Source organism: Simochromis diagramma, unplaced genomic scaffold (genome assembly GCF_900408965.1).
Source record: "Simochromis diagramma unplaced genomic scaffold, fSimDia1.1 OVJJ01000421.1, whole genome shotgun sequence".
Lineage (NCBI taxonomy): Eukaryota > Metazoa > Chordata > Actinopteri > Cichliformes > Cichlidae > Simochromis > Simochromis diagramma.
This window is the reverse complement of record NW_024387250.1, coordinates 6093634-6108660: the sequence shown is the minus strand read 5'-3', so window position 1 is coordinate 6108660 and position 15027 is coordinate 6093634. Positions and strand designations below refer to the sequence as shown.

The 15027-nt window shown below is 39.7% G+C and overlaps 2 protein-coding genes across 4 annotated transcripts; both read right to left on the bottom strand.

The window, feature by feature from the left end:
* Positions 1-3304: 3304 nt before the first annotated feature.
* Positions 3305-7646, bottom strand: rps24 (ribosomal protein S24). 3 transcript variants are annotated; one of them, XM_040001441.1, is made up of 7 exons: positions 7546-7646; positions 6841-6906; positions 6537-6746; positions 4825-4938; positions 4604-4606; positions 3953-3973; positions 3305-3390 (listed from the first exon to the last, which is right to left on the bottom strand). In XM_040001441.1, the coding sequence occupies exons 1-6, from the start codon at positions 7546-7548 to the stop codon at positions 3968-3970; spliced, it is 402 nt and encodes a 133-aa protein (XP_039857375.1). In that variant the 5' UTR covers positions 7549-7646; the 3' UTR covers positions 3305-3390; positions 3953-3967. The 3 variants fall into 3 exon arrangements, with proteins under 3 accessions (XP_039857375.1, XP_039857376.1, XP_039857377.1); XM_040001442.1 differs by lacking the exon at positions 4604-4606; XM_040001443.1 differs by lacking the exons at positions 3953-3973; positions 4604-4606.
* A 1403-nt stretch (positions 7647-9049) lies between these two features.
* Positions 9050-13889, bottom strand: eif4ebp2 (eukaryotic translation initiation factor 4E binding protein 2). Its single transcript, XM_040001440.1, has 3 exons — positions 13567-13889; positions 11215-11394; positions 9050-11097 (listed from the first exon to the last, which is right to left on the bottom strand). Exons 1-3 carry the CDS (start codon positions 13697-13699, stop codon positions 11066-11068), a joined length of 345 nt encoding a protein of 114 aa, XP_039857374.1. The 5' UTR covers positions 13700-13889; the 3' UTR covers positions 9050-11065.
* Positions 13890-15027: the final 1138 nt, after the last annotated feature.

Genomic DNA, 15027 nt, shown 5'->3' with positions numbered 1-15027 from the left:
ATAGCGCTGCACTGCATGGAGAGGGACAGGCCATTAAAACGGCACCTGTGGTGAGGGCATAAACATGTGTTCCTCATAAATATCCATCCTGAAGACGACTACAAAAAAAAATCCCCACCTCTTTTTCTACACGCAGGTAGACGAATACTCTCATTACAAATCCCCTTCGTGTCTTGAAGGAAAGCAGAGGTGAATGTTGTCCTTTATCTGCTTTGATGTGGCATGTTCGAGGGTCCCTGGAGGCCCTTGGCAGACTCTCGCTGCTGAGACTGCAGGTACTGTATAAACACACCAATCCGCAGCTCAATGTCACCCACCGCCTTCTTAACAGTCTGCTTATTTTTCTCTCATCAATATAGCCTACCCTTTTTTCCATTATTTCGCATCACATTACTAACCCTTATTCGTCCACAGCTTAATTCTGTAAATTACAATTTATTGCATTAACCTGCTGATGTCACCCTGCCTTCTCGTTATTAGAAGAGAAGCTGGATTAGTGCAGAACGAAACTCATTTAGATACTTTAATGCTAAAACAAAGGAGGGGCAGAGAAGATATGAAACAGAGGCAAGAAAATAAAGAGTTAGAGACACTGAGAACAAGAGCCGCGAGAAGAAAGAGAGACAAAAGCGAGGGAGAGACTCCTGGGACGGACCAACAGGGCTGCGGCGAGTGGAGCTTAATTTCCCAACACCATCTGTTACCAGTCCCTGGATTGAAAGCTCCACTTATGTCAAACCTCCCACCACAGAGTCTTTTTCTCGTCTGTCCCCAGTAACTCTTCGCGCTCCACACCTATGTAGCATACTCTATCTTCCTCTACAGGGCAAGATAACACACTTAAGATGAGATAATCTCAATCTGAAAGCAATTTTCCAGCTCGTGGCAGGGAAAACCATGCCGTGCTGGAAAAATATGCTCAACTTTACCAGCTCACTGCACACTTAATTAGTGGAGTCTTCATACAGGAACTCCTTTCTGTTGTGTCGCGGTCCAAATGATCTCGATAAACTCAGTGTTTAATCTTTGCCGACTGGCACAGATTAAAGGAAAAGCCCATCGGGGCTGCCCGGTATATATAGGGCTTTCTACTGGGAAACAAGAGCCCATGACACAAAATGTGTCAATGGAAGTGGCTCCAAGGTACTGCCCCCCCCTCCCATCCCTTTTTTCCCGGTGGTGTGTACACTGAGGACTCCGGTAGAGAAGTGTCTGACCTACATTTAACAGTGCAAAGGCATGGAAATATGTCAAACTGCAAGGTTGAACAGAATTATATACATTATGTGGAACACAGAGCTTGAGCGTGGTCCCTAACTTGCACATGTTACATCAGATTGGACAAAGTAGTTGCTGCACTTTGGATAATGCTATTTTGGGGGTAGAGGTTGTCATTTTTAGCAGTGCATTAGTGCCTGTCAGATTGCATTTTCCTTGTTGTATGCTATTATTCATTACTTTAAAGTGTGCACTCAATCTGCCACGAGGAGTTTTCCTCTCCTCTTTAGCTTCTTGCAATCATTTCTCCTACAAGAAGAAATTCTAACCACACAAGAAAGCGAGACACTGGCGCAGAAGCATGGAGTGAGGGTAACCCTGAGGACAGAGTATTCCTTGGCATTTTAATCACTTCATTTACAGTCTCTCAGGGTATTCTGATGCAAATTATCTGAAAAGGTCACACTGCAAAGAGGGATATCTATTCTGTTCCAAATGGTATTTATTTATAAACAGGTCCAAACACTGACTAACCTGTGTATTAGTATTATTTAGTCATCACTGACCTTCATATAAAAAAAGGTTTTAGATCGAAAAGAGTTAAAATACCTAATTTGTCAGGTGACCACCCTTTTAGTAGCAGCTTCAGCACATCAAACCAGTTTCATATTTTCAATGAAAGGAGCCCCCATGTGGCCACTCGTGTTATTACAGCAAAAGCTTTCTAATCAAACAAAAGCTGGTGCGCTCACTGGCCACTTAGGTACATCTGCTCAACCGCTTGTTACTTCAGATATCTAATCAGGCAATCAAATGTCAGGGACTCAGTGCACGTACACACGATCAAGACGACCTGACGTGATTTTAGTGACTTATAACTTGTTAACCTGCATGTTTTATGAGAATTGACAGCCTGAAATACAGAAAATTTCCAGTGAGCAAAATGAAAATGCCCAGTCAATCAAAAGAAGTCATTCGGGTTTGAGTTGATAGGAAGGCAAATATAACCCAAATAAACTTTTATTTCAAGCAAGGTATGCAGAAGAGCGTCCCAAAACACACAACAAACGGAAGCTGGAAGCAGAATGGCTACAGCAGCAGAAGACTGCAGCAGGTCCCCACTCCTGTCAGCTAAGAGGAGGAAACTGAAGCTACAGTTTGCACAGACTCTACAATATTAGCAAAGAAGAGGAGTCTTTATTTCTGCTGTGACACTTGGATGATAGGCCCAGACATTTCAGGTCCCTGAGAACAAACTATGAGTTATTTAAACACCACAGTCTACCTGATTATTGCTGCTGTGTACCGATCTTCTGATGACTACTTCCAGGAGGAAAACACTTTTAGGATGTGGTGAAATAGCTCCAATGAATGTTACCAGCACCTTGTTGAACCGGCATCATGGAGAGTAAGGGCAGATTTCAAGACAAAGGAGGTCCAACCTGGTACTAGCAAGATGTACAGATATAGATTTTTGCAATGGTCTTGGAGGAACATTGTCTCGCTTCACTGTGTACTGTACTGGACATGGTTGAAATGACAATGAAGCCACTTGACTTGATGTACCTAATAAAATGGCTATTGAGTCAGATTTACTGACCCTGCATTTAGATTATTTACATTAAAATATAAAAACTTTGCATTATTTAATGAGTTGTACAAGTGAATAATTGAAGAATAAAACAAAAACAAAAAAATCACTTGTTGGCTGCTTGACAGTAATGTTACAGCAAAGCCACTGGATGTCACCATCGACACTGCGTGTGTCAATTAACTATGTAAATATGTAACTTGTGTTCATCATATTTACTGCACTCACACTGGAAAACTGGCCCAGAGTCCTTAGTAATGAAATTCACAGATGTCAAAGCTACAAATATCAGCTTTTCCAACAGCTTCTACTCGGCAGCCTACAAAAACACAGCAGGTCATTCGGATCAGAGGGCTGGCTGCCAGCTATCTGACTTTTCACTCCTCGAGTGTTTTACAGAAACACTCAAACACCTGCTGGCTTCTTTCAAAGTCTAGAGTTTAAAAACATATGGTGAATTCAATTCTTTCAAAAACAAATAAACACAAAGACACATTTTTCCAATTTTTTCCAAACTTTATTTGATGACAATATACAAGAACATCTTGAGCACGGAGACCCTCCCTGGCTGTCTGGGATCACTGTGGGGAAGAAAAAAAAAAAATCAATACCTCAGCAAATTTAATTTAAACTACAGCAAAAGAAAACCTCACACGGAGTTTCCGTAAGTTAGAAGAGTGCAAATAAAGACAAATGTTCACAAAAAAAGTTGCATTTTTTGTTGGGACAGTTTAAATTCACACTTGAATGCAGTCTGAGTAAGACATTTTACTTGAAGAACATAATGTCCAGAGTAAAATTCACACATCGACAGGCTTTTAGTTGAGCTTCCTCCCACACAAAACAAGCTAAAACCCACATGCTACACTCTGCTTCTATTAACTACAGATATGCACTATCAAAGCAGTCTGTTCAAATCTAAGACAGAGTGGGAAAAGCCCACTGTAGCAGATAAAGTGGTAGAATGGGCTGGAGTAGTGGGAAAACACATAAGCTGGGAGTTTAAAAACACCATTGCGGGGGGTGAAAAACACTGAAGGAAAACTGCAGGGAAAATAAGGGATGACATGCACGGCAAAGCTCAGGTCTATCAGCGTCTGATGTGCAACACATTAGCACACCATGCTTGTTCTGCTTCTATACCTGCAGACTGACACTTCATTTCTGCAAAAGAAATCCATGGGAAGCAAAATCAAGAACAAAACATGGCACAAAAACAATGTTAACATGTTGAAAATTGAAACGTGGAATAGAAAAGAGCTCTGAATGGACCCGAGAGTTTTGACCAAGGCCAACAGACAGCACCACAGGCATGGCTGGACAGTGTCAATATTTTCCTAACCAGCTGTGCTGTAGCTATTCCAGATGCAGTGAATTGGGCTAAAACACTATCCAGCTGGGCTGTGACATTCAGAGATCTATTCTATGTGACTGATGCCAAAGAGGGTACAGAAGTATGCAGGGTTTCAAGAGATTACATAATCATTTAAGCACTACTTTGATTTATTGTTTGGGCGATTTCCTCGCTATGTTAACAGGTTTATAAAACTACAACACTATTAGTTTACAGTAGTACTTGTTAGTACTAGGAGAAGGGATGGGTAGTATTACGTATTAACCGGTGGGGTCAGATCCTTTCATATTGGATGAGTGTACATCCAAAGACAAAAGCACTACAGCTTTGGTGAAAAGATGGATCAGGGGTGGTGCAAAAGCAGGAGTTACTGAGCTACTGAATGCAACTCCTGGATTATCTGCACACTGCACTTAAGTCTATTTCTGGAAAGCATTTACCTTCTACAGTTTCCGAAGACAATGAGATATGATTGGAAAGATGACAAAGGAAATTAAAACAGCAGAAGAGTTGTGGAAAAACAAAGATTAGCAGGGTAGAATAAAAGGACAGGTGTGTAATGAAAATCAAACAATACAGAGATTTCACAGTAGCTTGGATAATGGTCAAGACTATTTCCCCGTGGAAAACTATGAGGTTGGTCAATGAGTGCTCACGATACCTTTTTGCCAGCAGCGCCAACACTGGCCTTCTTGACGCCTCGTACTTTCTTCATTCTGTTCTTGCGTTCCTTGCGCTGTTTCCTGGAGGTCTTCTTTTTCTCATAGAGACCGTGCTGAGGACACAAAGACAAACGCATTTTATTTTACAGACTGTAAAAGAACATGGCAAACCTCGAGACTGTGAGAGGCTTTTAAAAAGACCCGTCAGAGTCAGAGCTATTAACGGTTTATATTTCGTAATTAGTTTTTCATTTTATTTCATTCTCACTTTTTATTTTTAATAATTTAGTTTCTAGAGTGGATTTTCTTGTTTCATTGTTCTTGTTTTTATTAGTTCAAGTGTTAGTTTTTGTCTCTTTAAATACTACTGTATGACAATCACATGTCACAGGCAAAGTTTAGGAAACTCAGTGCAAGTATAAGAACTTTAAAAAAAAAAAAAGACTCAATAGACACATCCTTTTTAATAACAATGTTATCAAACTAAGAAAGGACATTTCCTCTATATTCAAGGGCTTCTCTGCTAGAGTTCCACCAAAAACTTAAAATCAATCAAATGTAAAACTGTATCTAGTTTACAGGAGGGCTGAACCAATTCACCGTTAGCACTTCTTTATCAGAGATACTATCATTATTACTAACAGGAACACATTTTCTTCTTTTAAACACAGGCTACTGCAAAAAATGAATTAGTGGTAGTTCAAGGCATCATTAAACTCCACCCAATGGCTCTGACCCCACTGCATGCCATACGATGGAGACGTCACCAGAACTGATTCTGAAAATGCAACAGTGTTTTGCTGCTGTAGATCTTTTTTAGGCAGCATATGTACTAAAGCTTGACTATCCTTACATGCTGAAAAGGACAGGAAACATCACACACACAGGGCACAGCAAAAAACTAAATGGAAGAGTGGGACTAGTGCAACTAGTTGGGGGTACGAAAGTACTTTGCGATGCTTCCTTGAAATACTGGTTGCCATTTTATTTGAGACAGCTTGCCACTGTAAAATCAGCTATGGTCCATGGTATATGGATGCAATGTAGCCAACATTATACCTGTACAACAATTAGGAGGCAGCTCAACAACCATCCTAATAGTTCAGTGTGTTTTAACAGACTGTTAAAATGTTTCAATAAATGGTCTGCTACAATCAAATCAGCAAACATCTTGATTTAAATACATGGGATAACCTTTTTCCTCCTCCACGGTGCCATATTGGGTACAGAGAATTAGGCACTTCTTGTGATATTGGTTTCCTGAATCTCTGGCATCATGACTCAAGCAGGGTCTTCATATCTTCATAGCAAGGTGCTAACTATTTTGAAAAACACGTATCCTGATAAGTCAATAGAAGCCCCATCATTTTCCCTTTCTATATCTCTCCAACATACCGCATGTTTATATGCATCTACATGCAGAATATCAGCCAATATCCCTGTCAGATTTTACTCTGTAAAAACATCAAATCTGGTAATAATCTGGCTCTAGTTCAAGATAATAAATACTACGTCCTAATGTCATCAAAAGCTCTTCTCGGGTAAAATAATATTCCATAACATTGCACTGGAGGTCCAGACTCGTGCAGAATTTGTGAGATGGCTGAGAGAACATACATCTCCTGCTCATATATACCAATTTCAACAGACAGCTCTCTGATTTTTGTATAGCCACTTGTGTTGACACTTGGCAAAGTTATTCAAAACTCACCCTGGCCAGTCTGTGCTTGGGCTCATTCTTCTTGGCATAATCTAGGGAGTCGTACACCATGGCAAAGCCTGTTGTCTTGCCGCCACCAAACTGAGTCCTGAAGCCAAAGACGAAGACGACATCAGGGGTGGTCTTGTACATCTTGGCGAGCTTCTCCCTGATTTCAGTCTTTGGGACTGTGGCCTTGCCGGGATGGAGGACATCGACGACCTACAGAGAGGAAGGGCAGGCAAAATAAATGTGCTGCTTCAGGACTAGAGCTTAAGCTCGAGATGTGATCAACTATGAACATGAGAGCCCTTACCATTTGCTTCCTCTGAAGCAGTCGGTTCGTCATGAACTTGCGGGTCCTGACTGTTACAGTGTCGTTCTGAAGACGAAAGGAAATTATGCATTAGCAACGAGAGAACTGCTGTACTTGTAAGAGTCTCATAATAGTGAAGATAGAGGCTCACCTGTCTCACCCTACCTACCTACCACTATGTTGACATAACCGTTAAGTCCTCGACTCTCCTAACGTTTACACGGTGTGTTAACTTAGAAATAAAACAACTAATTGCTGTAAAGCCTATTTCTGTCCGTTACTCAAGTGTTCTTGTGGTACTTTAACAAACATGCTAGCCTAACGTGTGGGCCGCCATTAGTGTAATTATGCTAACGTTAGCTGCCATAGGTAGGACTAAACTGCGCTAGTTTGTGTTTATTTTCTAAATTAACGGATTATCTAAGCGTGTTAATGTGGCCATGTGGTGCATAGAAAACAATTTACAACGACTGGAAAGACGAGTGTAGCCGCTGGTGTGTGCAATATGCGGATCGACCTCAGTCAGACTAGCATCCTGACGGTATCTCTGAAATTTCTCTAAGACCGTTTCACACTACAACAATATCAACATTTTATTATAAAGCAGCTCTAAAGGATCACTTGGTCTGAGAGAAATGTGTGTTGGTGAACGGATGGCCTCGATGATCGACAGATTTTACTCGCAATTTTCACCACAAGACTCACCATCTTGACGCCGGCCTCGCTCAGGGACGTAGAAAAGGAAGAAGGACCAGCAGGCAACCGGATTAATGCCTGCACAAAATTGAGCGGGCATGTTACTCGTACTGCCTGATGGAAAAGATGATATCGGCGAAATTTAATTTTATTTCGGTTTCTAACAATATTTAATAAATGTGAAAGCATCTTAATTACGCTACAAAGAAATATAGCCTATTATAGGATACTTTTAAAGCAAAAATCAGAACTTTTCTCACCATAAAAAACATTTGGCGTTTGAGGTAAAAACTGTGGACGTTTGTTTCTGCCACTTAAAAAATTGTTTTTCATCGGAAAAAAATACTTTTTTTCCATTTAAAAATCAAAATTCTTGTTGCTATACAAAATAGCGGGTTATTTAAAACAAACAAACAAACAAACAAACAGGTTCTTATCTCAAACGCTTAGATCATTAGCTCAAAATTTTTGACTTAATTTACATTTTAGATTCCCCGAGTTTTTAGTAATTTTCGCATTGGTTTAAGTAAGTCAGTCCAACAAAACAGTTGGAGTGGAGGAAAGTTTCAGTGGAGGAAACAAACTTCCAGAGTAAAATGACATAATGAACAACTTCTGGCAGTTCTTCTGTTCACTAGACATCAATTCTCATTTTATAGTCTCATTAATTTTAAGAGATGGACAGAAAACACAACACAGCTAACAACATAATAATTTTTTTAATACTGTAACATACTGGGCTGAACCTTTTAGGTAGGACCAAATTGCTTTTTGATGAAAACATTTCATTTCCAAACTGCGCTGGAAAAAAGGACACTATAAGTGCAGGTTTTTGTCAGGGTAACTCCAAATACACACCTCTTTTGGAGCTTCAAGATCCATCCACAGTAACAATGCCCATTCCCTTTAAAAAAAAAAAAAAAAAAAAAAAAATAGGGAGATGACTATATAGTTTTTGCATATTCATCTGTGGAGTAAAATTAGGGAATAGACTAAGCGTAGAGCTCAATTTCCAAACACAGTTTAAAAATAATTTTTTCTTTTTAAACCAAGTATAGGTCAGATTTGTTTCTACATGTGCATATATATGTAGTTATTGAAGAGATTATGAAAGAGCAGTAACAGGGATAGGATTAAGTACATCATCCTGCCCTTTTCCAAACATGTAAAGCGAGTGGTGCAGTGTTGTTTGTGGTAATTCAGTATCCTCCCTCTTGTTTATTATGCGCTTTTGAAATAGAGCAATCAATTTGCTTATGAACATAAACACCAACAAGACACCAAACACCATTTCTTTTTTTTAAGAAAGTACGTTACATGCACTATTGTGTTAGATGGTAATAGGTGGTTGGCTAAACAACACTCAATTAATAAAAGACATAGGAAAATGTTTACAAGGGTAGTCAGATGAGAAGATCAACTTCAGCACACCTGTTTGCACGAGTGTGATTCTGCCTCTCAAAGTTGCCAAAACCACACACAAAGAAGAAAAATAAAGACCCCAAAAATCGTGTTTTTCCTTTGTTACAGAATTTTATTGATCTTGCAGCAACAGTGTCCACTGGCATTGGAGTCTCATTTAAAATAAACGTCATTTAAAAATCAGAACAAAAGATTACAGTAAAGTTGGTTTCAAATTTGTCTCTCAAAGCATAATATTAAGCCCTCTTTGTGAAACTGAAGTCACTGGAAAGAAATCTGCCGTGTAAATTATAATGCCGTAAAGACTTATCACGAAACATGGCCAGAATTAATAACGGCAAAAAGAAGAAAAAAAAAAAAATAATCTGACAGACATCAGAGGTTCCAGTCTTACTGAGAAACAAACTTCATGTTGAGTCATTTACCGAATTCAGAGCTGCTACTTGGACAGAGTACAGTTAGCAGGTATGAATATGATTTGTGGTGTTAAAAAGAAAAAATATTATTTGAACATAATGAGTGTGCGGTACTCTCACATTGCCAACTTCAATATCCCATATTTACCATTGCACTTCCAAACTTCACAGCTGTTTGAGGATAGAAAAATGGCAAAGAAAATAAAAAGTATTCCTTTTGCTCAATTGCCAAGTACAATGTTACCTGTTCAATGTTGCAGTGAAAAAATAAACATCTGTTGGAAAGTACAAATTGATGACCAGTTACCTAGTTACTGCATTTCATGTAAGGCATGGGCAGGCGTGACTCATGAGATGAACAAGGTAATCTAAAATGGGTTAAGGACACTGGGGGACAGATTTGTTGATTACAGCATCCATCAAGCCTGATGCAAACAGTTTGTTCTGGCTGCTTAACAATTCAACAGGCTTGACAGTGCCCATATCCAAACAAATTCACTCAGTACTAAGAAACTGTATTAAAAAATAAAATGCATATAAAACATCTGGACTATTTCAAGTTTTCCAAAATCTTGTATCGCACCAAAAACATCAGCAGGATATTAACCGTTTCCATGTTCTTCTAAATGTTTTTATCTGGTTTGGAAAGCTCCCAGCACATGGTGCCAAGTATCCTTCGATTTTATCAAATTATGAATGCAGAGCACCTGCCAACACAACAAGATCAAAGTGTAGTAAAAATAAAATAAAATAATATTTTTTTTGGCAGATGAGAAACATGAAAATAAAAATCACAGCGAGGCCACGGTCGTGATTTAATGAGTGGCTTTATATTGTTATACTGAAATGTAACTAAAATCAAGCTTGTTTGTCAGTTGCCAGGTTGAAACCTTACATAAGTGGGAAGTACAATCATTTTTTGATTAAAAACCGCTCAATCGCAGGCTAAAATTCATTAAAAAAAACAAACAAACAAACAAAAAAAAAAAACAACATCATAAAAGCCAAACAAACAAAAAAAAACAAAACATATCTTGGAAATTGGAAACTTGTGCACCCTTGTGTTGGTAATGAAGAGTGAAGTCTTGGAATGGCATGAAATCTTCGCCTAATTGAAAACACAGCATCCCTTTACAAACCATCACTGGAAACTAAAGAGTCCAACTGATAATAATAATAGACTGTGGGGCTTTTCAAGTAGTTTCAAAACAACTAAACAAAAATCACTGAAATATCATGCTAACAAGGGTCTTCAAAACCAAAGACTGGAATTTCATATGTTTCGATTGATTCCGAGGCAAAGACTAAAAAAATAAAATAAAAAAAATAACCACTTCCTCTCCCAATTAACGTGGATTATTTCCTGTTTTATGTCCCTGCTGGGGGACTCCCGAGAAATTGGACTAATTTGTTTGGGCATTCTGGGAGAAGCTCCCGTGTTGTGAAGTTAATTTGTACTGCAACTGGTAACCATGGAAATCTATTCAAATAAACCGAGTTTCCAGCAATGGCCAAACTGTACCTGTATGATAGACTGAATCCCCATGGTTTACACACATTACATCCAGCAGTGAGACAAAGAGCTAAAGAAGATGGCTGCCATGAGGGCTCACGACATTGGTTTCTACAAGCCAAGCCACTGGCACACGTGTTGCCAGGTTATTTCCTTTTGCTGGTGTGGTTTCAGTCAGTTAGATGTCCATTTCGAACTGAGCATCATCACCTTTAAAGCACAAAGAAAGGGGAACAGGACAAGTAGGTATTGAGATGTGTCTAGAAGAGGCAGATTAATTAATCAATATGTGGAACGGTGAATAATGAATAGGCTACTATCTTTTACCAGTTGTAGGCTTGCCATCGTGGTTGTTGACATGGTTGTTGGCTTCATTCTTCTGGTTCTCAGTCAGAACATTTAGACTGGTCACGCCAGGGATGACAGGCAGGTGAGCCGGTGGAGTCTGGGCAATGGGAGAATTGCGCCGATCCAGGAGGAACTTGCGGTCGTAGATGATCCGGGTTCCTGAAACGGGAAACATCAAGTTTCTGCTACCTTTCAAAGAGATGGTGAATATGGGTGCAGCCTAATTTGTTTAAAGGCAAAAGCCTGGTCTTCATCCAGAGGGGCCAGATTCAACTATATGCAATAACATTAGTGAAGCCAACTGCCTGCACACGTTTCCCCATTAGGTTCTGAGTTTCCCTGTACACACTATTGTCTAATAATTTCTGAATAAACATACTAAAATCTGCAGTCTTGATGGCCATGGTGACGTCACAGTATTTGCATTCTTGGCTGACTCAAGATGCGGTTTGACCTTTTTCCCTCTTCTCCATAGCAGGCAAACACAGGTGAAACTAATAACATTAACATCAGCTTGTTCACAATAACGGCAGCACAGGTCAAGTTGATTTCATCAGCAGCACCTGTGTGACTGATCAAATCAGCTGAGCTTCATCAAATTTTAGTTTCACTTCTTCCTCTCAGGCGTTTTCTTCCTGCTCCTAAGAAACCCCATCTATTCGTTATTCTAGCCTAAAACTAAATGTGCATTTAGAGTGTAGATGAGCAGTTTCATTTCACTGTAAACTGACTGTCCTTTTGTGGTTGTAATGCTTAATGCAGACATTTCCTGTACAAACCGTTTGCTGATAATGAAAGAAAAACAGTGTTGTGTAATCCTGCGCACTGTTTTTTTTTTGGAGACCTATAATGTAAATGTTCCTCTCTTTGCCTGTATCTGTGCTAAAGTCCATAAATGCAATAAATGTTACAGTCTACTCAAAAAGGTCCAGATATATTTTTGTAGTGCATCTTTGAGGTATTTTTGTTCATTTCCCCATAAATAATTAACACAATTCAGCAGCTACATACTGAATATAGAAACAAAGTATCCAATATTAATAATATTGATATTAGGATCAAACCACCCACTTCTAGAAATGAATGCTTTAACAGAAAGTCTTTATGTAAGTACTATTACTATGCAGAATAAAGCATATCAGTGATGCCAGTCAGGCAGGAAAATTGTGTAAAAATGTCCTTATTGGAAAGGATCCTTTAGTGCGGGGATGTCAAACTCATTTTACATTGTGGGCCTCATTACAACCCATTTTGATCTGAAATGGACCTGTGAAACTGCCCTTTCAGCAACTGAAAACAGTTCAACTACACATTTAATCTGCATTTAAATATGAGAAAAATAAACAAATGCTCATTCTCAACAATACTCCTCTGTTTCTCTGCATGGTAAAGAAATGTTGCTGTAGTAAATGAAAGAAATCTGTCAGCACAACTCTTTGGGCTTAAATTGTAACAAATAAACGTGGAAATTTACAGAAGGTTCTGGTAGGTCATTGCCCATACTGTGCTATAATTACAAAACCAAGTTTCTGTTCATTTACAGGACTTGTTTTACTGCAGACCTATTGTCAAAACATTTAATTCATTGTTTATCTGTTACTTAATCAATTGTACGTATACACTGACAAAGTGGAGATCTTTATGTGCAGAAAAAAACCTGTATAAAACTTATTAAAATACATTTAAAACTCCAAAATTTATGCCCTCTTTCACATTTTCCATCGCCATCCAGTGGGCTGGATTGGAGTCTTTGCGGGGCCAATTCTGGCCCCTGGGCTTTATGTTTGGCAACCCTGCTTGAGTCCTTGTAGAAATCACACATCCAGTATTATGAACTGAAGCTAAAACATGGAAGCTTGTTTCTGCCACTGAAAAACTAAATTTCTTGCGATCCATAAGTCAAAAATATCGACTTAATAACTCATTTTGAAGTTAGTAAGTTAATAAGTCAAAACTTCGACTTATGCATGAAAAAAAATCCCAGTGGTGAAATCGAGCTTCCACAGAGACACGCCTTTACCTGTAATCTAACGATCATCAGATTTCTGCTCACCACCGCTGGCAAATGTAACACGTACACCTTTATACACAGTTTCAGGTAACGATGCACTAATGGAATCTCTGCGTTGCCAACGAGCCAATCAGGCAGCAGCTAGAGCGCACGGGGGCGGGGCTAAGCTTTGTTTTTGTTTTCATCTGGATGACAAGGCAGCCTAGGCCAACACTGCCAGGCACAGTTGAAGCTTAGCTGAGACCACAAGCACCACCTCACTCCAAAAGTCCCCTCTTTCCCTACAAATCGACGACAAAGCAGGCGAGCTGCCCTCTCACCTCCAGGAGTGGTAGAGAATAAAGTGCCTCCGGGGGTGGTACAATAGTCATGAGGTAGCTGCGTTGTGTCGTTGATCAACACCGTCTTGGTCGGGATGGCCCTGCTCTGGCTAAGCTGACGACTGGTCGACATTTTTGTTTAGCGCTGATTTGGTGACAAATCCAGCAGCTACAGAAAACTGGGGTGTTTGTTTCCCGACGGACGGTGGAAACCTGGGCCGTTCCCCACTCTCGTATGTCTTCCCTAAAGCTTTCTTGTCTCTCCTTTCGTCCTCCCAGCCGTCAGCACCGTCCCCTCCCTCAGCAAGGCAGGAAGCACGACAAGCTGCGGCCGGATGTGAGGTCAGCCGTGCGAGGCGTCACTATCGGTTAAAACCTTTTTTTATACGTTAACAGGGAAACCTGTATGTTCTTCGGAAATCATGCATGCTGGCAAGAAATGGATGGACTTGTAGGTGTTTCTGTCATGCAACATAAAAAAACAAAACAAATGGGGGGACATGGCTGTACATGCATGTATAGTTTCCTCTTTCCTTGCTAAAAGTGAAAACATTAGCTTTTTATTTTATGAAAAAAGGGTTTAATAGCAGAATAGGAGGCGGTTATAATTAAAATTTATTAAATAATTATAATAATTCTTAAAACTGAGTTTGGTGTTGCTATAAAATATGTACACATCCACGTTAATTTCTATTTTTAAGGTTTCTGAAGAGACAACTATGAGAAGGATGGCAGCAAACGTGAAAGGGAAGGTTTACAAGACGGTAGAGAGACGCGCTATGATGTATGGTTTGGAGATGTTAGCACTGAGAAAAATATATATATTGGACAATAGGATGTTTATGATGGAGCTGGCAGGCAAGAGGAAAAGAGGACATCCATGAATCTTGTCCTCAGAAAAGATTCATGGATGTAGGGAAGGAGGACATGCAGAGGGTTGGTGTGATAGAGGGGGGTGCGAGGGAGATGATCTCCAAAACGAGCCATTGGAAGCTTTCTCATAGATGATCACTTTGGGATCATCTACTCCGTTTGCCTCAGAACTGAAGTGTAGTCAGAAGAGGCATTTTAAATCAACCTTTACAAAACACAGATATACCTTAACGTTTCTGCGAGAATAGAAATAGAGAATAAAAGCTAGTAAAAGCAGTGTTTCTGGGTGCATCACTTGTTGGATGGAGGGCAGCTGGCAGCTGTATCTGGTCATAATGGGTCTGCTGTGTTAACCTCCTGGAGCTCAAAGCAGTGCAGAAGGTGTATCATCAGTGGTGAGCTGATCCAATGTGAATATGATTGTAAGGTCACCTCTGAGCACTTATGTTGGCAGTTAGCTGAAAGCATTATCTACAGATCAAAACAAGTATAATGGCAAGGCACTTGGATCCAAAAAAGAAAGGGCAGAAGATGAACTGGACAGCAACAAGAGCAGGAAGCTGAAGCATGATTGACAACTGATGAGAA